At 43.9% G+C, this 21802-nt stretch overlaps 1 protein-coding gene across 1 annotated transcript in view; it reads left to right on the forward strand.

Annotated features, from left to right (window-relative positions):
- The window catches only part of astn1 (astrotactin 1), a 2322431-nt gene that overhangs the window by 2166752 nt on the left and 133877 nt on the right, over positions 1-21802 (forward strand). The window contains exons 17-19 of the mRNA XM_080195939.1: positions 2750-3018; positions 5097-5230; positions 18797-18954. Of these exons, the coding sequence (XP_080052065.1) occupies positions 2750-3018; positions 5097-5230; positions 18797-18954 (561 nt within the window). The remainder of the gene's footprint in view (positions 1-2749; positions 3019-5096; positions 5231-18796; positions 18955-21802) is intronic.

A 21802-nucleotide genomic window follows, 5' to 3' on the forward strand; every position in this document is an offset into this window, starting at 1 on the left:
ACGGATCGCGTTAATGGCCTCACACCTGACTTTACCACATTTCCGTGCCCAGGAATGGTAAAATCGGGCCCGCAGTGTGCTTCAGCAGCAGATGGGCTGAGATGGAATGGAATTGGGCAATGTTATAAGAATGGAAACAGATGGCGAGGAACAGAAGTAAATGCCCAATTTATGACTGATGATTATATCAAGGTTGTGAAGAATCATGTTAAGCTGAGAGACTGGTGGAACAGGGAGATGAAATCATTGGAAAGAGTGTCATGTTTGTAATGGGACCAAGAACAATGCTCTCTGGCTCATCCATAATCAGATATTGGTTAAGCAGTCGGAAAATAAAAAGACAACAAATGGTTAAGAAAAAAATGGACAGCAGGAAAGAAGGAAATGGCAGTGCGGCTGAATAGATTGTTTTTTAGTCAGTGGTCAAAATTTCACAATCCCCCCCACTGTACCCCCCATTGGGCTCTGAGGCAATGGCCAGGAGTGTGAAAATGCAGAGAGGGGATTCCCTCAAGGTTCCCATCTGCCCCAATCTCACAGGAATGTTCTCAGCTTCTATTCTCAGGTACTGAGGACAAAGTCCTCTTCTGACTGCGGACATCCTCCCTTTAAAGCCCAGTGACCTCCAGGATTCTCCCCCCTCTCCCACCTCCCCAGCCTGACCCTGAGACCAGATTGCCCTCCTCGTGACCTCCCAAACCTTCTCTACCTTCCTTACTTTGGGACCTCTGACACTTACCTGGACATTTGGTTCTCAGGACTTAGGCTCCAGAAGATCTATGCAGTCCCTTTCCTGGCCACTGAAGTGCTGGAGGAATTGAGAAACTACTGGACAATCTGATTGAGGAGCAGAAGTTGGGCCTTAAGCCAATTAATTGTCATTAGAGGATAAAATAGCAGTGGGGATCTTGGTGTTAGTGGGGATGTGTTCCCCACTAAATGTCAGATGGCAATGGCCAAACCATTGATAAAAATTATGGCCCCTAAATTCTTCATATTAATTGAAGGTGCAGGAGAAAGGAGATGGAAGATACACCTGCTAGTTGAGAAAAGAAAAGTTGAGAAAAGAAGACTGGGATATCTTTTGCTTTCCCAGTTGACCCTGGTGGGTAGGGTTGATTGAAGTCCAGCACTATTTGAGATTGTTCGGCCAGGTCTGTGGTAAATAATTAAAGTTGTTGTGTACCAGATTTGTTCAAGTCTGCATTCCCTGAGCTTGAGGAGTGAAGGCTAGAGCCATATTCGGGAAGTGGCCAAATAGAAGACATTAAATTTTTATTAAATTTAAGATCATCAAAGTTTGAGCAAATTATTGAGTGCAAATCTAGTGTAATAAATAGGAGGCCAAAGTTAGAAATTTTAGGGTGGCACAGTGGTCAGCACTGCTGTCTCACTGTGCCAGAGACCTGGGTTTGATTCCTGGCTTGGGTCACTCTCTGTGTGGAGTTTGCACATTCTCCCTGTGTCTGCGTGGGTTTCCTCCAGGTGCTCCTGTTCCTTCCCACAGTCCAAATATATCCAGGTTAGGTTGACAGGCCATTCTAAATTGACCCTTCGTGTCAGGGGGATTAGCAGAGTAAATATGTGGAGTTACAGGAATGGGACCTGGGTAGGATTGTGATCAGTGCAGACTCGATGGGCCGAATGGCCTCCTTTTGCACTGTAGGGATTCTGTGATCTTCTTTTCTCTGGGGTGGATGCAGTGGGGTTGGAAGGGGCCAGGGATTATGGATAGTAAGAGATACAAGGGACACAGTGGAAGATAGCTTTTTCACTGATGGCAAACATGGAATTGGAAATGCACAAAAGGGATGGAAAGCTCAAGGGAAAGAATGGTGGCACTAGTGCCTCACGGTACCAGGGGCCTGCATCCAATTCCAATGTTGGATGATTGTGGGGAGTTTACACATTTTCATTGTGTCTCTGTGGGTTTCTTCTGGGTGCTCCGGTTTCCTCCTACATTCCAAAGATGTGCATGTTAGTTTGATTGGCCACGGTAACTTGACCCTTGGGCTGGAATTTTACTGTCCCACCTGCCATGGGTATTGGAGCGGGTGAGAGATGGACCATGGAAAAGTCCACCTCCCACCCTTGGACGGGGTTTCATGGTTTCGGGACGAGTGAGGCCATAAAATCCCACCCATGGTGTCACGGAGATGAGCAAGGTTACGGGAGTGTGGCCTGAGTGAAATTGTTGTCGGCGCAGCCTTGATGGGCCAAATGGCCTCCTTCTACACTGCAGGGATTCCATGATTCTATCCCTGTGAATACAGATAGGAAAAAGTTTCAACAGGATCCAGAATGGCACTGAACAAGAGGAACTGAAATGAAGGTTGAAGATGTGAAGGTTGAGAAGCCAGTGGCTGTGAAACATTTTAAAGTGCTTCTGCAAGACTTGATTAACTTGCAATTGAATTGCAAACTTTTATTCTTTCTCCCTGAATTACTCTACCATACTCAGCTATATTACAGACCTTTGTATTTATATATGTGAATATTAGTTACAGCTGCCATGTTAAGCATAAGATAAAATCTGGTCTTTTATTGGAACAAGTAAGTAAGTTTGAAAATTGGTAGAGTAATTTAGTCTCCAAATATTGTTGTTCAATCTTCCAGGATACCTTAAGTAAAAGTGAATCCATCTGTAACTGCACTAGTAATTATATTAATTACACACTTCATTAGTTTCTAATATAGGATGTGCATATTGAAATTGCGCTGCTTTAATATCTTCGTTTTCTTCATGCAGGCAATTCGCCGTCTGATGAATCAGAGGAACGTGAGAAGGATCCCAAGTCTTTAACCTTTCCAGCCTACGTTGGCAGCCTGCTCGATTCTGGTGATGAGCTCATGTCGTCGGGAGTGAAAATGTACTGCGAAAACAGGGGAAGTTGCCCATCATCCTGCCACCTATGCCACACCACAGGGAGTCAGAACAGGCAAGAAGAACCTGTCTTACTGGAAGTCACCAAGGCTGCTCCCTTGTATGAACTGCTGAGTGACAATGAAACACGGAAAGTAAGTGTACAGATTAGAGGGCTAGAACTCAAGAATAGGCATTGCACCGCAATACTTGCAAACCTCCGCCTCATTGGTTGAATATTTCAAACCGATTCTATTTTATCTGCTTGAGCCAATCTTGACCCATTAGGGAAGGTCTGTGACCTTCAATTACCACGACAGGTAGATGCACCATTTGGTTTTTGTAGGACATGATAGTTGTTGACCCTATCACATTCATTATCTCTCCTGTATATGTAGACGATATGGTTCCTTCCTCACTCAATCTCATTGGTTGAAGGCCGTTATGGAGGAAACAAAATGCCTGCCCCTCTGTGATTGTGGTCACAGCCCCTATGTTGATTCCATTTTAACATATCTGCCATTTATCATCAAGGCTATCTTTGCAGAAGACACTTCAGTTAGTTGGATCTGGTTTAGGGAAAATAACTCAGGTCCCTTGTTGGACTCTTTATCCAGTTTTTTTAAAGGAGTTAAACTAACCATTGTGTTTTTTTAATACGTTCTGTCCTGACTGCTTCATTTTGTACCATGCTTGTAAATGACCCTTCCTGTTATATCAGTAAAATATGCAATTTTTGCATTGGCAAACTTCTTGGGAGTGCTCTTCCCCACATCAAAAGCAAACATCTCCCTTCATTGCTGTACTCCTCTGCTCAAGCTCCATTACACCCACAGTTGGACGGTTCTTCGCAAGACCCCTTTCTCACCACAACTGTTCGTCTCACTGGACATGCTTTGAAACTCGCTTATGCCCTGCTTAGCACATTCAGTCACCACAGCTTTTACGAGAGAGATTTTGGTCTCAACCAGTAACTTATTCTGTATGATGAGGCTGTTCATATCACAAACCAAAGTCCCTTAACATGTCTCCTAAAGCTAAGCCAAATTAGCAGTGCTCTGCTAATCCTCTCAATTTGGCCATGGCTGAATGAAATTTATACCTCAACATGATGACTGAGTGTCAGGGGTTAAAATAATTTTGACCAATGTGACTAACTGCTTAAAAGACTTAGAAAAAATTCTAAGTGTCAAACGAGCGTGAAAATGGGAGAGAATTGCGCCAATATTTTGGATAAGTTAAAAATTGAATTTTCTAAAACTCTAAGAAGAAAATGAAGCAAGATCTGTTCCTACTGGCAGGAGAAGGGTAAGGTCTAAGCTCACCCGAAAGCCTGCAGAATGCATCACAGGACACCACTGTACATGAGCAGATCCCTCTGTTCTGTGCAACAGTACTGGACAGAGGGATCTGTCACTGACTTACACCACTACCCCCCCCCAGCTATTGCTGCATTCTGTGGTCAGTTGCCTGTCCTGCACAAGGGCCAGCTGATTGCCCCCCCCCACCCACAGATCAACCAATTGCCCCCCACACACAGACCATCTGCTTTCCCACTACCACCACACCCCCCCCCACACAATCCTGGCATAGGCTTGCTGATCACTGGTTGCAGAGTATGCAGCATCCCCACCTGCCTCCCCTGGGTTCTGCCCCTTCTCAAAATGTCCTGCCCCTTTGGCACTGCACACTGCTGATATGCCAGGCTGGCAGTTCCAAGGTGCCCAATGGGCAGTTGGCACTGCCCAAGGGTCATCCCTCCCATCCCCAACCCCCCAGAGGGGCCTCAATGGCCTCCGTTCCTACAGGCAATGCCATCATGACAGTTCCCTTTTGAGGGGGACCATGTGTGATCCACACTAGTGAGGACCTTAACAAGGAATTTAAATATTACAATCAGATTGGACCCATTTCAGGCACAAGGCTGATGTCACCAAATATCCAGTGCTGGTAAGATGGCGGGAGAAATTGGGTTGAAGACTCAACAGTTAACATCAGGTGTCCGCAGACCAGGGACTACATGATACAGACCAGAGATCCTTTGATCTAATGATGCAATTGGCTTTCAAATGTATTTTTTTCAAATTTGCTTTGTCTAGTCGCTTTCCAAGTTTGCTGTTAATAATCAGTGTATACAAGTAATGCGAAATATGATTGTGGAGTGTGCATTCCACTCTTAGTAAGTGGAAGATCTTTAATTAGATTTTATCCTTGTGTTTCTTTTTCCCTTTAGGCCATCTATGAAGCAATGCTGAGCCAACTCTGGTGTTCAGGAGGTGGTGACGTCATTGATGACTGGTGTAGATGTGATTCTACGACATTTAGCATTGACGGGCTACCAAACTGTGCTCCCCTCCCTCAGCCGGTGTAAGTAGCTATCCTTCAGTATCGATTACTCCAGGCTGTGACACACTCAGATAACACCCATGCTGTGGTCAATTTTAGTAAATGTAGGGGATAGTTCTCAGATCTGATCCTGGTGTGAAACTTTGATTAAGCCAAGTGTGGGCTTGACCACTGATGTGCCAGCACACCAAGCCCTGTATGCTTTTTTCTACTTAAACAGGTTAGGGAGAGATCATTTTAATATCTGTCTATTTTTTTAAAAATATTTGCTGTCAAACATTTGAGTTCTTTATTAGAGCCAAACGGTGATGAAGAAAGTTATGTGTTTAGTGTGCAGATGAGGTATTATCCCAATATTTCATAACTTTTAATATGCTTCTGGCTTCCTTTATGTCCTGTAAAAATGCAGACACACACACGTATATATAATATATGTATGTATCGTATACATTCTATTATATTTTGCTATTTTGTATCTACTAAACTAGCCCCTGTGCTATATTTTTCCTGTGCACCGTTGCTTCCGGTTGTTGATCTGATGGTTTATCTATTTTTAACTTTTGTCTGCCTAGTTTCTTGGAGTTTCTTCAAGTTTTGCTGGTTTAAAATCCTGTGTGTGCATCACAGGAGATCTATATTGATGTAGTGATGGTTGCTGGTTTTCTAAGATTAGGGTGGGTGGGTGGGTGCCCTGGAGAGCCAGCAGATGAGCACAGGCATGTGCAATGCGGAGAATATGCTTGATCTAGTACGAGCCACATGCACCTGGCAAAACCCTTGGGGGGGTTTGTGGGGGTGGAGATGGGGATGACGTCAACGCAACTGATAGATAGAGTGCAAAGAGAGGCACCGAATGCCGTATCCTGCTGATAAATTGGAAAAGATGAATCACTGGTACCGGGATGGTATTAGTGAAGGAAGTGCAACAGAAGAGTGCAGAAAACAGCAGGAATGGCAGGAAGGATGATGGTAAAAACAAGATAGGTCTAAGTGGGGAGAGCAACAATAGCAAACTGTATTTTACCTGGTGCCACAAACATTAAAAAGTCTGAAAGCACTTCATTAATAGATACATGGCAAACCAAAACTGAAACAGTTAAGGGTATAGTGTGCTTCAAAGAATGCCTGAAGAGTTGAGGAGTTTCATAGACTCCTACATGCAGAAGGGGACCATTCGGCCCATCAAGTCTGCACTGACCACAATCCGATCCAGGCCCTATTCCTATAACTACATGCATTTACCATAACTACTTTCCCTGATACTAAGGGACATCTTCTTTTAACATGGCCAATCCACCTAACCCGCACATCTTTGGATTGTGGGAGGAAATGGGAGCATCCAGAGGAAACCTGTGCAGACACTGGGGGAACATGCAGACTCCACACAGACGGTGACCCAAGCCGGGAATCGAACCTGGGTCCCTGGCGCTGTGAGGCAACAGTGCTGATCACTGCACCACCATGCCCCTGCATCAGCTACTCCTTTCTTAAAGGAGTAGCAAGATGGAGGAATTTAGGGGTGAAATTCTTGAGAATAGAGTCATAGGGGCTAAAAACTTGGCTGCCAATGATGAGATAAAGGAACAGGGAAGTTGTGCCAGGGGTCAGAGTCAGAGGAGAGTGGAGTGATTGGAAGGAAGATTTAGTACTGGAGGAGAATGCAGAAAAGTGAGTGAGATGAGACCACAAGTTGATACAGTGGCTTTAACAAGGGTCTTGAATTGGATTGTCTGAAGCCAATATCTCTCAGCCAGGATAAAACAAAGAGTTTGAGAACATACGCAGGGAATTTAACAAGTGGCGTTGATGGAAGATTAAGGTACTGGCTAGTTACGGGATATGAGTGCTGAAGAGTAATTAAGCAAATACAGGAGTGAGGGGAATAGATTTATAACCAAAGTAAAAACATTTAAGTTGATCTTTTTTGCCCTTAGTTCTGTCACATGGGATTGACAAATCAGCTTAATTTATTACGCTCCAGATTTCTTCATCAATGATGTTAGTTTGCTTGGCAGTGTCTAGTTTTTGAGGCAATTGATTATAAACATCTTGTGGACTTTATCTCACAGTTCTGTTATTTCTTGTTCTTCAGTTCTCTGCCCAACGGTAAATCTGATCCACATTCTTTACTATGACTGGATCAAGGAGGCATAACCCCTATCCACCCCAGCCAGAACGGGGATCAAACCTGTGTTGTTGGGGCCAATTTGAGGCATACTGGGTGTCCAGACAACTGAGCCAACATGTATACTTTTATTTGTAACTTGAACCTATGGATAGTGATGGTAGATGTTCTGATTTCTTTCTTTTGCATGGCTGGGTAGGAATTTCTCCCATTTTTAACCATGTGTTGGAATGTTATACAAGTTGATAGTTTACCTGTTTGGCTTAGTAATGAACTACCTTCCATGACCATCAAATCCTAGAATGAGACTTGAACACTGATCTTCTAGCTCAGAGGCAAGGCACCACCCACTGCATCACCACACACCCTAGATTGGAATTATAGCTTGGTTAAAACACTGACAGGGCTGTAGGGGCTCTCTTGTCTGTGCTATCTCTCTGTAAGAACAACTCATCTCATCCCACTGCCCTGTTCTCACACCATAGCCCTATAACTGCTTTCTCCTCAGTGCTAATCCAGTTCCCTTTTGAATGCTACAGTTGAATCTGCCTCCTTCACACTCTCAGGCAGTGCACAGAGTCCCTATCTGTTTGATAATGACTTGCTATCCACTGGTCTGGCAGTGGTGATGCTCCAGCTGTTTTTCAGTGCCCTAGATCAGGAATGATGCAGAGATGCCAGCGTTGGACTAGGATGGGCACAGTAAGAAGTCTCACAACACTAGGTTAAAGTCCAACAGGTTTACTTGGAATCCTGAGTTTTTAGAGCACTCCTCCTTCATCAGGTGAGTGGAGGTAAATTCACAAACACAGCATATATAGATAAAAACAAGATTGCAAGATAATTACAGATTGGATTGGTTAGAATACAAATCTTTACAGGTAATCAAGTCTTTACAGGCACAAACAGTGTGAGTGAAGAGAGGGATAATCACAGGTTAAAGAAGTGTGAATTGTCTCAAGCCAGGACAATTAGTAGGATTTTGCAAACCCAGGCAGTATGGTGGGGGGTTCCGTGTAGTGCGACATGAACCCAAGATCCCGGTTGAGGCCATCCTCATGTGTGCGGAATAGATGAGGAGGGGGAAGTTCAGCCAGCATCCAGCCAGAAGTGCATGTGTGGGTGTCAGGCAAGGAGAGCATAGTTCCAGTTGAATCTGTTCAGCTTCCTGCATGTATTACGGTGGGCTGGGTGAAATCGGCAGCCAATTCCTCCAACGGATCAATTTCTTCAAAAAAGAAAAGAGAAATAAATGCATTTGACAAAGAAATTGATTTGAGTGAACATAGCCCTCACCAGAAATCCTGAGACAGGCACCATCTGTCACTCGAGCAGTTTGGTGGCAGGAAGGACACTTTAGGACTCCCCAAAGATCAGGAGTCGACTTATCTGACATCGAGCACTTGTGATTTTAATTTATCTCTATGAGGTGGGGAGGGAGCTACTTTTCAATAATGCATGGTATTTTAACAGAAGTGATCTCTGGGGTATTGTGCTTTAATATTTTATATACAATCCGGCTGCATGATTGCATTAATCACACAAAGTGCTAGGAGTGGATACGTAATGGTTGATTTCTGATTTATGGACTGGGGCAAACTGACAGTAATTAAAATGAAAGCATTGCCACAAAGTCATTTTAACCCACTAATATAAGTTCAGCACAATCTTGGAAGCACTTAATATTTCTTTGTTAAAATAATGATGATCACTCAAAGGAAGACTGTGCTTCGACGAATATAGATGAAAAGAGCATTTTGTTCATCCACTAATAAAAAGCCAAGTATCTAGAGTTAATGGATGTCACATTGAAACTAAATTGTGGTAATTCCACCATGGGCGGGAGTTAAATTTGTTTTTTATTTTCAATGTCACTCCTCTTTTTCCCCCTTCCAATTCTGTCAGTCCCTCCTCTCACTCTTTGTCTTTGTCCTTTTGTCACCCTCTCTTTTGAGAGAGAGATGTGCTGAGGTAACTCAGGAAGGAATTTCCCCAGGCAAGGAGAAGCCGATTTGCGAGGGTTCAGCAGTGTAAAGGTGATGTTGGATCAGGATCCTGGTGTCATCTCGCCTTCTTCTGGGTTTGAAGTGAGTGAGGAACACCTTTGAATATGCCAGGATATCAATTAGGATGTCTAAATTGACAACTAAGTGTTGTTGTCATCCTCAATCCTGGTTTTCATAGAGGGGGGAGCCTGTTTTCTGACTTATCAGCAACTCTCCAGGGTCACCAAAGTGAGTGCATGGCAGGAATAGCTTCTTCACCAAAACTGACAGACTGGGAGGGTTTCGACCACTGAAACTAAGAGCTCCAGCCATTGCCAAGTAAGAGGCTGTTGCTCATTAGCAATCTTTTCTCAGAAAAAGAAGTCTCACGACACCAAGTTAAAGTCCAACAGGTTTATTTGAATCACAAGCTTTCGGAGCACTGCTCCTTCTTCAAGTGAGTGTGCTTTGACTATCTGACAGCTGATTGCCAACTTCTTGGAAGGCACTTCCACTTAACTCTTCAGCTGCAATTTGTTGCAGTCTTCACCACGGGCATGGGAGCAGCCCACGAGGCTCCACCTTCCAACTGCAGACAATGAGGATGAGAAACAACCCCATCAGCAACACAAGCAACAACAGCAGCAGCTGCCTTCTCCTCGGACTCATGCTCCTCCACAGAGCAGAGTTAACGGACACTGAGATCCCAGTGGAAGAGGAGATGAGCTGAGAGTCTAGAGGCAGAGGATTGGCTCTGCAACATGTCTGAGCACCAGAGCCTCAGGAAGCTCATGCTTTCACTGCTATTGTCTGTCTATCTCATACAAGACATCCTTCTCATCGGACCAAGCGGGCAGGCATCAACTGGGCCTGATCGGGCAACCTTCCTTTGACTGCCATGAGAATGCACCCATGGAAGATACGCTTTGTTTGGTGTGTGACAGGCATTCTGGTCACATGACCAGCCCAGCCCAGTGGTGACTGTCTCAATATGATGGGAATGATTAGAATGCCAGCTCAGATCAGCACCTCAGCGTTTAGTATTTCATTCCGTCATCTAATCTTCAGAAGTTTCTGAAGGCAATCAGTGTAAACTTCTCTGAGCTCCTTGTCATTGCATTATTGTCAATGTATACATAGAGCAGATTCTATTGCTCTCCAGACGTTCTGTTTGGTAATTTATGTTCAAAGTCACTGAAGGTGACAATTCTTGCATCTGGCTCATTATCAATATGGACAGGGGAGAGATTATACTGTATGCCTGCTGTGTGCTCAGTGACATGTCAGCAGTTTCTCCATGGCTGGCTTGTGGTGCCAGGACAAGGGCAGCAGTGCAGTGAATCGGGAGTGGGGGTGGTGACAGCACTGGTCCATCCAGTTGGCAAAGCAGTCTCTCACAGTTGGGACAGTGCACTATTAGCTGCATTGCCACACTTGGCGTCTGGTTTCTGAAGCAATTATGCTCAAGTGGCATTAATTCCTGAGAATGCCAATGATTCCCCCTGCTATGTTAACCCCTTGTTCACAGACTTCTAGATCAACTGATTGTAGGGACTGCCAAACCATGGGTGACCGGACGAGTTTGAGAACCCTCTGGTGAGGGATGGATCACTCACTGAGGGTGGCACTCGGAACACCCAGCATTCGAGTAAGATAGGCATGGGACGCTAACCCTTATGGCCCAAGCGAACCGCTCAGACAGGGAGGGTAGGTTAGGCTAGTGCCGGTACTTGCACTGAGAGCACAGGCTGCAGCTGATTGGCCAAAACTACCACCACCCTGTCATGTGATGTGAAGCTAATGACGGTAGAGTTTTGGTCAGGCATCAAACAAACTGAAGACTGAGCATCCATGTTGTGGCTAGGATTGTCCTATCCTTAGGAGAGCGCTAGCTCTGTGCAGATTACTGAAGCTCTAAGGTCACGGCATGGAGGGCAAATCAGCGGTCACCCTGCCAGAAATCTGACATTAATTCCCATGCCTGCTTATTTTGTGCACTAAGTGTCGCACAGTATGCGGAAACACTCGCCATCAGCATCAAAGGGTCCGATGCCACTTTTCTCGGCCTGACACATGATATTGTTGATTTTGGGGCAATTCCGCCCTTTATATAACACCATGTGAAAATTTAAGTCCAGCTACTGTCTTCCCTTCAGCTATTCAGCCTGTCACGTTTTCAATAAACACTTTTGTGATTGTCAACAGGTGGCTGTTTCAATTACCGATTACCCCAATTACCGCAAAATGGGCAGTAATTAAATCTCCATTTCTGGATGTGCTCAAGCTGACTAATTGGATGTGGTTACCTAACTTAAAACATTTGAATGGAGGTGTTGCATTGGTGACACTTCTGTCCCCCACACTGAATCATAGCATCCTACAGCGCAGAAAGAGGCCACTCAGCCCATTTCTGGATATGTATTTTAAAATGATTCAAATTCTTGTTTGAAGCCTTCAATGTTTTTTTCTGTTGCTGCAGTATGCTGTGCTGCATGGTATCAGTGACTTTAAGTTCTATCCATTTGTTATAGTTAGACATCACTATTTTTCTGCAACATCCCTCAGAACACCTACGTTCTTATGTCCATTGTTATTTATAAACACCCACACAAAGTATTTAGTATCTTCATCATATCGTCACAGTGAGATTCCTGTCTTCATCCAAAATTGTCTAACCTTTGTTGTTATTCTGTCACGTTTAAAATCCTTATAAAAGCCTTTTATGCTATCAGCCAGACTTGTCAAATTCCCTTTTGCCCTCTTAACCTTTCTTTTCATCTCCCACTATTCTTTATTGCTCATGATTTTCTTCAGTAGTGCGAGCCCTCATCTTATCATACATCTTTCTTTTAAGCTTCAGTTCGGTTTCAATCTCTATTATGTCAACAAAACTATCCTTCAATGCAGTCCACTTTTGTGTTGTGTGAATATATCCGTGCCATATTTCATCCATCCTTTTGTTTGAAGATTCAGAGTTGCTGATGCATTCGCTGTTTGCTAGCTATTCTTCTTCAGCTCAATGCTTTCTTCATTTTGTGAAGTTTGCCCTTTTCCAATCTAAAATCCTTACCTCTAGATCTTCATTACCCTTTTCTATTTTTACATTGGCATCGTGTAATAGCCACCGTTCCCCAATCCTCACGAGTCATTTGCCCTATTTTATCCTGCTAAATTAATCAATGCTTCCTGTTGTATGTTGTATGCTCAGTAGGTCTCACAGAAATTCTGAAGCTTGTATGGTTGAATATTAAGTATTTATTAATAATGTACATATATACAGGTTATAGACCAAGCTAGGAGCAAATTCCATGCTTGCTTCTACACAGGTCTCTGTTCAGTTCACAGCTGACTTTAGTCTGTCATGTGTCCCTCTCCATCATACTGTGGGCTGTTTCCTGGACCCACATTAACCCTTGCTATACCAGGAATCCTTAAACTACAGTTCTTGTTGAATTAGGGAACATCTGATTTGGGACAGCATGGCAAGGATCCGTATAAATGAAGTAAAGGCATAGAAATGGTAGAATCTTGAGTGTGCAATCCAAGCAAAAAATGGTGATAAGAAGAAGGAATATGACTCTAAATCATTCACGCTAGTTATAACTAGCGTGAATGATTTAGAGTCATATTCCTTCTTCTTATCACCTTTTTTTAATAATGTTAAGTTTCAGTGAAATTCCATCAATGATAAAACAAACATTAGAAGGCAGATCCACTGGATGTCAGAGAAGTAACTTCATGCCTTCTGCTCACTGCATAATAAATTCTTGCATGCTTTTACAGGAGGACATCGTACTGAAGGAATGTGCATGCAACATTAAATATACTTGTACATAAATGATGACCCATACATGAAATACATATCTCTGGGCAAGGTTCTTTCCCCTATTGTGAACCTTCTTCATTCATAGAGGGTTCAGCACCACTCAATAGGCAAACACCTGTATTCAAATGCTACAAAACGCAAGCTCGCTGTCGTTTTGGTAATTGTTGAAGTTCAGTGGGGTTTTGGACCCCATCACATCTTGGGAATGGCAATTATAAAAATAACAGATCATATACTCTGTGACGTGGTGTAGTTTCCACCCCATTTCCCCCTCAATTTCTACGCAGCACTTTGACACACATGACCACATCGGCCTTTTACCGATGTCTCTGCTCTAGTTCCCGGCTCCAGGAGAGTCTGCTCACTTGGTTCCAGAAATGGATTCCCTTCTCATAATCTGACTGCACCATTATCTGTCTTTGAGCCCTGCTCTTTGTCATCTGCAAACTGCATTTGACAACACAAATTTGGGGCCTATTTTCACACCGTCGAAATCCACCACTTCCGTCCAGCTCTGCCATACCACGGTTGTCAGAATACCTTCCCCAATCGCAAAGTGTGTGCCCAACCTCCTCCCTGGCCGCTCAATCAGGCTGTTTTCAAATTAACAATCTGATTAGACCCTGACCTGAACTTCTGATCCTATATTATCTTTATCACATAGAGTTCCTATATCCAACTCCACAGCATTCATTGCCTCAGTGAAACATGCCCTCGCTACCTCCAGATTTAACTATCTTAGCGAGCTCTCATACTCTATGAACATTAGCTTGGCTTTCCAGACCCTAACCTGCACCATGTCCTGATCATTCATCATGCCTAGAATTGCTGACCTACGGGTCCCTCTTTGCCTCCAATTTAAAATTCTCATCCTTACATTAAATTCCTTTCATGGCCTTGCACCTTCTAAACTCTCTTTCAGCATCACCAAAATTCACTATTCTTTCAATTATGTCCCCTTCTGCATCCCTCTCTCTCTTCAGCTCATTCAGGCACCTAGCACAGGATGTTTATGCCGATATAGGGGTGGAAATGGAGGTGGGCAAATGTGAAACCTCCCGATGTTGGCTGGCATGCCAGGCCACCACAGTCCCAATTTCCTGAATACTGGATTGGGTACGGGAAGGCTACCCGTCCACAAACAGTGAGCCCCTTCAGTGAGTTGCTTACTATCTCAGTTAAGAGACCAATCACTGCATCTTCAAGTGGCATTGGTAGCTTAACAGATGCTTGGAGGATTGCTGTTGCTAACAGATAGGGGGAGAGCTAGTGCTCTGAAATCAATCTCCATTCCACTTTTCTAACCACCCACAGTCACTGTACCTACTTGACCATAGCAAGAGTTACAGTCGACTCACTGAAGCTCCCTGCCCTTCTCCACAATGGTGGTGTGGCAGGTATGGCCATTTACCTTCTTCAATATGGCGAGGCAAATGATGAAGGCTGACTGTTGCTGGCCCAACAGTCGGCACCTAGATTTGATCGTGATTTTAAGGTACTCAGCCAAATACAAAATCTTCCCCAAATCTCAGAATTCTGCCTCCGCAATTCTTCAGCCCCCTCTCCAACTTTAAGATGCTCCTTATAAACAAATTCTTTGGTTGACTACAAAAATGTTGTTACGGACAGGAGGGAGGTCAATTTAAACTCCTCTAATTTCGGCAGTCATTACTCACCTTCAAACAAAAATGTGTTTGTTTATTCTGATTTCTCCTTTTATAAATGCTGACATATTTTCCCCAATCCTTAGTGATACATGTATGTTGGGGGTTTGGGGTGGATATTGCCCTTTTCAGGATGCGGATCATGTGACACCTGAGTTGGAGTTAGCTCTTCCCAGTGGGTTGACAGGAGTCCAGTGTTATGTGGATGATATTTTGGTCATGGCTTCAATAAAGGAGGAGCATCTGAAGAATCTGGAGGATATATTAAAGAGCTTGTAGGACGATGGCTTACAAGTCAAAAGAAAGAAATACGAGTTCTTTCAGGATTCAATTGAGTAAACAGACCATGTAATTGACGACAAGGATTAGACAAGGCATCCACGAAGATGGAGGCCGTCATGATGGTCCCAAAGTCAGAAGATGTGACCAATTGAAGTCTTTTTTGGGATTCATTAACTATTACAGCAACTTCATTCTGGATCTGATGATGATGTTGAAAGCGATGCATTGGTTGCTGGGAAAGGGCAGCTGTGGAAGTGGGCTAAAGAATGTGAGGAGGGCTACCTGGCAGGCTTTGACAAGTCAGAAGTGCTAGTTCATTTCAACCCCAAGTTACCACTGCAGCTTGCATGTGACTCTTGCCCTGTAGGGATTGGGCTGTCCTGTCTCACGTTATGCCAGATGGAGAGGAAAGGCTCAACACATTTGCATTAAGATAATTGACAAATGCTGCGGCAAAGTATGCTCAGGTGGAAAAAGAAGGCTTGGGCATCATCTTTTGCGTCATTAAGTTTTATCAATTCCTATGTCGTAGACATTTTGTATTTCTGACAGACCACAGACCTTTGACATCCATTTTAGGGCCGTAACAATTATGATGGCAGCTTGACTGCAAAGGTGGGAGGTGGTCTTGTTAGCCTACTCGTATGTAATCTGGTACCACCAATCTGAGAACACAGAAATGTGGATGCTCTGTCAGAGCTGTCTTTGCCTGGGATGCTCCCACATGGAATCTGAAGATAATGTATTTCACATAAGAAGATAAAGTTCCAGTAACCGCTATCCAGGTGCAGAACACAGTGCAGAATGGTCCGGTTATGAAGCAGATAGTGGATCTAGTCCTGAAAGGAAGGACGAGTAATAGGAACAGCCCAGAGTTATGGCTGTATATGTCTCAAAGATGAGTTGTTCATGTTGGATGGGTGTTGAGTATGGGGTATGAAAGTCATAATCCCCCCTGCCCTGCCTTCGTTAAGAGGAAAGGTGCTGGAAAAGGTGCAATAAGGGAATCCAGGGGTAGTGCGAATGAAAGAAGTAGCAAGAAGCTATTTTTGTTTGCTGAATGTTGATGCCCAAATTAAAGAAAAAGCGGGATGTGTGAGTCCTGCGCTTTGGTATGGAAGGTGCCACCTTTGTCGCCTCTTCATCTGTTGGAATGGCCCCAATCACAGACCCACAATAACTTTGCTGGGCCAACAGAAGGCTCTTAGTGGTAGTGGATGCCCACTCCAAGTGGCTGGAGGCTCCAAGTGGCTATGATATTTATGTTGGCGGAGTCAAAGCTACACCAACCGGATGAAATATTTGTCCAGTTTGGCATTCCAGAACAAGGTGACAACGGACCCCAGTTTGTGGCACTAGATTTCGATGAGTATGTGGAACACCATGGAATCAGGCATGTGAGGTTGGCACCGCGTCACCGGCGACAAATGGTCTGGCAGAACAATTTGTTCAGACCTCAAGTCTCTGAAGGCGTCGCAAGGGGAGGGGTCACTAGGGCGATGGACGAATAAACTCCTGGGTATGTGCCACACATACCACATGTGACAACCCAGTGTTCGCCGGCTTTATTGATTTTCAACCGGAAATTGGGAACCATGTCTGACCTGCTGCAGCCAGAGGAGACCTGAGAGATGGTTAAGTGGAACTAGAAGGGACAGATGGCCAGAAGAGCAGGATGTGTGAAGTTGAGGACTTTCCAGAAAGGGGAATTTGTTCTGGCCAGGAATTACACTTCTGCAATTGTCGCCCAAACAGGACTCTTGTCCTACACAGTACAGACCAGAGATGAGTTGGTTTGGAAGAGACATGCTAACTAGTGATCACAGACTGAGTCAAAGGTGGGAAGCCCCAGAAATGATGAAACTATTTGGGATGGCTGCAACAGTGTGACCCAAGCCTAGGGTTCCAGCCTCAGGGTCGGCCACCCCAGGGCGGAAGCCGTTTCAGAGGCAGCCCCTCTGAGAGGGACCCCTGCGCTGAGCAGCAGGGTCTTCCAAATCCCTGGGGACTACTCAAGAAAAGTTTCCTGAAGCGAAGAAGCAGCCTGTCGGAAACCACCATCCCCCATAGACTTATTACGTCCATGTGAGCTTTCTGAATGCACTTTGCTCTGGGGACTGTAGTAGTTTGCAACGCTCTGTGTAAATGTTCTCCGTTCTGTGTGTATATGTTTTGGTTGTGGGAGTTTTGCATTAAAGGGAGAAGGGTGTGACAGATGTTTATTGGGAATTTGAGGTGTGTACTTCCCCTTTAAGAGGGTGGGTCATATGACTCCAAGAGGAGTAAACTCCTCCCAGTGTGCAACTTGGCTAAGCAGTCTAGGATCTGACTGTGGAGCAGTGCCCTCTGATAATAAAGAGCTTCCAATGATTAAGTTATGAGGCCTAGTTTGTGGTTCTTTTTGTACCATGCTTCAATAAGTACATACATAATATCCTTATATTTGGAGTGTTCCAATCCTCTATGAATAACTTGCGCAGCAAACTCGAGGTAAGATAAAGTAGGAAAGTTTTTTTTTTAAACCACGTACCACATACATGTGGATGAGAGGGGTTTCTCAATGTCCACCCCTTTGATACACACACATAATGATTAGGGGATAAGGAAAAAGGAGGAGTGTTCAGGCATGACCACAATTAATTATAAGTATCAGTTTTACTTGTGTCCAGAATCGTAAGTCAAATGGAATGTTCCTTCAGAGAGGAAATGGGCTGATAGTTGACATTTGAACAGCAACTGAACTGTAAGGCCCCAGGACTGCAAGGAAGTCAGCTAGCCCAAGTCTTGGTTATGTGATACTGCTTTTGGGTGGTTACGTGAGGCTTTCTTAGGTTTGAAGAGTTAATGTTTAGGCTGTTAGTACCATTACTGGAGATTAAGATCTGTAAAACTTTTGTCTTTGTTTGATGTGGTCTGGAGTAAGCCAACTGTCTGCTGGGTCAGTGCGTTGGTTTGGCTGGAATGTTCATGCTACGTAAGCAGTGGTACATTCCAAATGTTTGAAGCATCATATACTTTGTTGAAACCGTTTCAAAAATTTTGAAACTGTTTAAAACTTTCCAGAAGACAGCATATGACTAGTTGGAGCCATCTTGTCACCTCAGCCATTGTCAGTTGCGAGAAGCACTTTATAAAGTAGTCCAACTGAAGATGTATCATTTTTTCTTCATCTCTCAACCATGACGATGTGAAGATAGCACAAATATAATTGCCAATCAGGTCCCCAAGAATGTTTAGTCCAAGGTATGATTAATACATTATAAAGCTTACATTTGCACATCTGAATACACACAGTGCCCTTTCTTGTGTGCTTATTCTCTAGTTTTTAATGTTACTGGGTGGAACCGTGGTTAGTACTGCTGCCCCACAACTCCAGGGACCTGGGTTTGATTCCCGGTTTGGGTCACTTTTTGTGTAGAGTTTGCAAGTTCACCTCTTGTCTGCGTAGGTTTCCTCCGGGTGCTCTGGTTTCATCCCGCAGTCCAAAGATGTGCACGTTAGGTAGATTGGCCATGCTAAATTAGTGTCCTGGGATGTGTAGGTTAGAGGGGGGGTAAATGTGTGGGGTTAGGCGTATAGGGCCTGGATGGGATTGTTGTCAGTGCCAAATGGCCTCTTTCTGCACTGTAGTGATTCTGTGATTCATAGAACTTGCCATTAATGCTGAGGTGATTTGAATAAAATCTTTGTTTTCTTTTCCTCCAGATTGAGATTGTCACCAGCACATGAGCCAAGTAATTCATTGGTGGTTCTAGAGTGGGACCACACAGAGCCTGCAATTGGAGTGAAGATTGTGGACTATCTCATCAGCTTGGAAAGGGTCACCATCACAGATCGTGCAGAAATGTCCAAGGTAGAGACAGGTGAGTGTTTTCCAAGTTTGACCAGAAAGTAAAGGTGAGCATGGTGGCTCTCAGTCAGAAGAGTCAAAGATGGAGAGGGTTGAGAGTTGTTAAGAAAGCATGGTCTGCTTTAAAAATGTGTCTTTGAGGTAGTTTCAGAAAAAATACTTGACTGTCCTATTTTCACAGGGAACCTACGGTTAGCAACCGAGCAGTTAAAGCTAAAGTAAGTGCACTGGAATGAAGAGGACTTTGAAATATTTATTCGGAAAAAGGTCCTTTGCTAGAAATAACAAAGTGGTCTTTGAATTTAAATATACGGCTCAATTTCTTAGGCATTAACGGTTGTGTGGCTACATAGATAATTATTACTTGAACTCAATTTTGCCAACAATTTGCCTCACGATAGATACTCAAAATTTACTTCGTTGCAAACTTTTCAGTTCTGAACACACTCAACTTTGTCTCAGATTCTGTACCATTTGGGGGAGTACATTCAGGCCTGGTTTGGTCAATGATGTGCCTGGATACAAAATAATTTAGTCTTTATCAACCTATAGGCCAACCTGGATTGAAATAATGACTCAGTTACTGACCTATCTGAATTTTAGTATGTGCAGCTTATACTCAGAACACCCTTAATTACTCTTGGGAAGTTGATAGTTAACTTCCTTCTTAGCTGTTGCAGTCAGTGTGTTGTATGTACACCCATTGTGCTGGTCAAGTAGGGAGCTGTCAGATTTTGACACACTGAAAGTGAGGGAATGGTGAATCAGGATGAATTGTAATGAGATGGTAAAGATTGTGGGCTGTATAGTTCTTTCAAAGTTTGGCAAGTTGCTGCAAATGCTTCTAGTAATTGGTACACTGCAGCCATGATGGAAAGAGTGTACATGTAAGATAAGGGATGAGCTGCCTGTCATAGAATCAGAGAATCCCTACAGTGCAGATGAGGCCATTTAGCCCGTTGGATCTATACCAACCACAATCCCACCCAGGTCCTATTCCTGTAGCCTCTCACATTTACCCTGCTGATCCTCCTGACACTAGAGTCAATTTAGCATGGCCAATCAACCTAACCCACACATCTTTGGACTTTGGGAGGAAACTGGAGCACCCGGAGGAAATCCATGAAGACACGGGGGGAGAATGTGCAAACTCTGTACAGCTAGTGATCCGAGGCCGGAAGTGAACCTCGGTCTCTGGCGCTGTGAGGCAGCAGTGCTAACCATTGTGTTGCGCTGGTTGCTTTGAGCTTAATGGTGTGGCACCCCCCCAAGCAAGTGGAGAGCATTCCATTATCCTCTTAACTTGTGATTTGTATATGGTGGAAAGGCTTCGGGGAGGTAGAAGTTGAGCCACTTGCTGAATATTAATCTGATTTACTGTTGTAGTCACACAGTACTAATGCAGTTGCTCCAGTTGTGTTTTAGGTAAATGGTGGACCCTCATTCCCCACCACCCCCTGCCCCCCCCACCCCCCATCACCAGAAAAAAAATTGATAAGCTACTTGAAACAGTTCTTCAAATTGTGTTTCCTTGTTGCTACAGTATCTCCCTTAGTGTACACAACTGTAGAAATTATAGATCATTGTGCTGTAACTGAGAACTCCTTGAATCACTCCATTTCTACATAATACATAAAGAGGTGCTCTACCTTATTGTAAATATTTGTGACTGACAGCTAGCATTACAGTAGTGTTTGATGTTGATGAAACCTGATTTTATTAACAGAGAAATCAGGTATTCATGGAGCTACAAATTTTGACTTTGTGATTATGTGGAGCATTGACGGGATTTGTGAGATATTTCCAAAAAGTAGAAGTTGTTAAGTGCCTCTGAACCATCTTTCCTGCATGTGGACGATTTCCCCAGTGTATTCTTTCATAGTGTGTTTCGTATCTGCCCAATGTACTTCTGCCTATAAGCCTAATACCTGCTGATGATTGGCAAATCTTCTTGTTATCCATATGCCGATGTATTTGAGCTCCTGTGAAAACTCACTGCTTACTTTCACAGTAGTACTGATTAAAAAAGGTCTAGAGTCTTACAGACTTGAAAGTTAAAAGTTTATTTATTAGTCACAAGTAGGCTGACATTAATATTGCAATGAAGTTACTGTGAAAATCCCCGAGTCACCACACTCCAACACCTGTTCGGGTACACTGAGGGAGAATTCAGCATGGCCAATGCACCTAACCAGCACGTCTTTCAGACTGTGGGAGGAAACTGGAGCACCCGGAGGAAACCCACGCAGACACGGGGAGAACATGCAGTCTCTGCACAGACAGTGACCCGAAGCCAGAATTGAACCTGGGTCTCTGGCGCTGTGAGGCAGCAGTGCTAACCACTGTGCCACCGATCAGGGAAAGAGAGGAAAGAAAACAAGGCAGGGAGCACCAAAAGTTTTTTCATCAAGATTTGCACCCCAGTATGTTATGAACAGGATACCTCAGCAGAAATGGTGAGCATCAGGTATTGGTTCTCTCTCTACCAGGATTGGCTGCCAGTCTTGTGAGTTATGAAATCATGCATGATCATCCTGCAAAGACCAATGGCATTACAATAAAGAGTTTTAAAGCTCTAGAAATGTGCAAAAGGATCTTTCTGCTCTTGAGAACTCTGTGTACAAAGGGGAGGTGGTAGCATAGTGGCATTATCTTTGGACCTAGTAATCCAGAGACCCAGGGTAACACCTTAGAGACCCAGCTTTGGATCCCACCGTGGCAAACAGCGAAATTCGAATTCAATGGAATTAAGAGTCTAAGACAAACACTAGCGATTGTCAGAAAAAGCCATTTGCCCTTTAGGGAAGGAAATCTGTTGTCCTTACTTGGTTTGGCCTACATGTGACTCCAGAGCCACAGCA

Source organism: Carcharhinus amblyrhynchos, chromosome 9 (genome assembly GCF_965287045.1).
Source record: "Carcharhinus amblyrhynchos chromosome 9, sCarAmb.v2.hapA, whole genome shotgun sequence".
Lineage (NCBI taxonomy): Eukaryota > Metazoa > Chordata > Chondrichthyes > Carcharhiniformes > Carcharhinidae > Carcharhinus > Carcharhinus amblyrhynchos.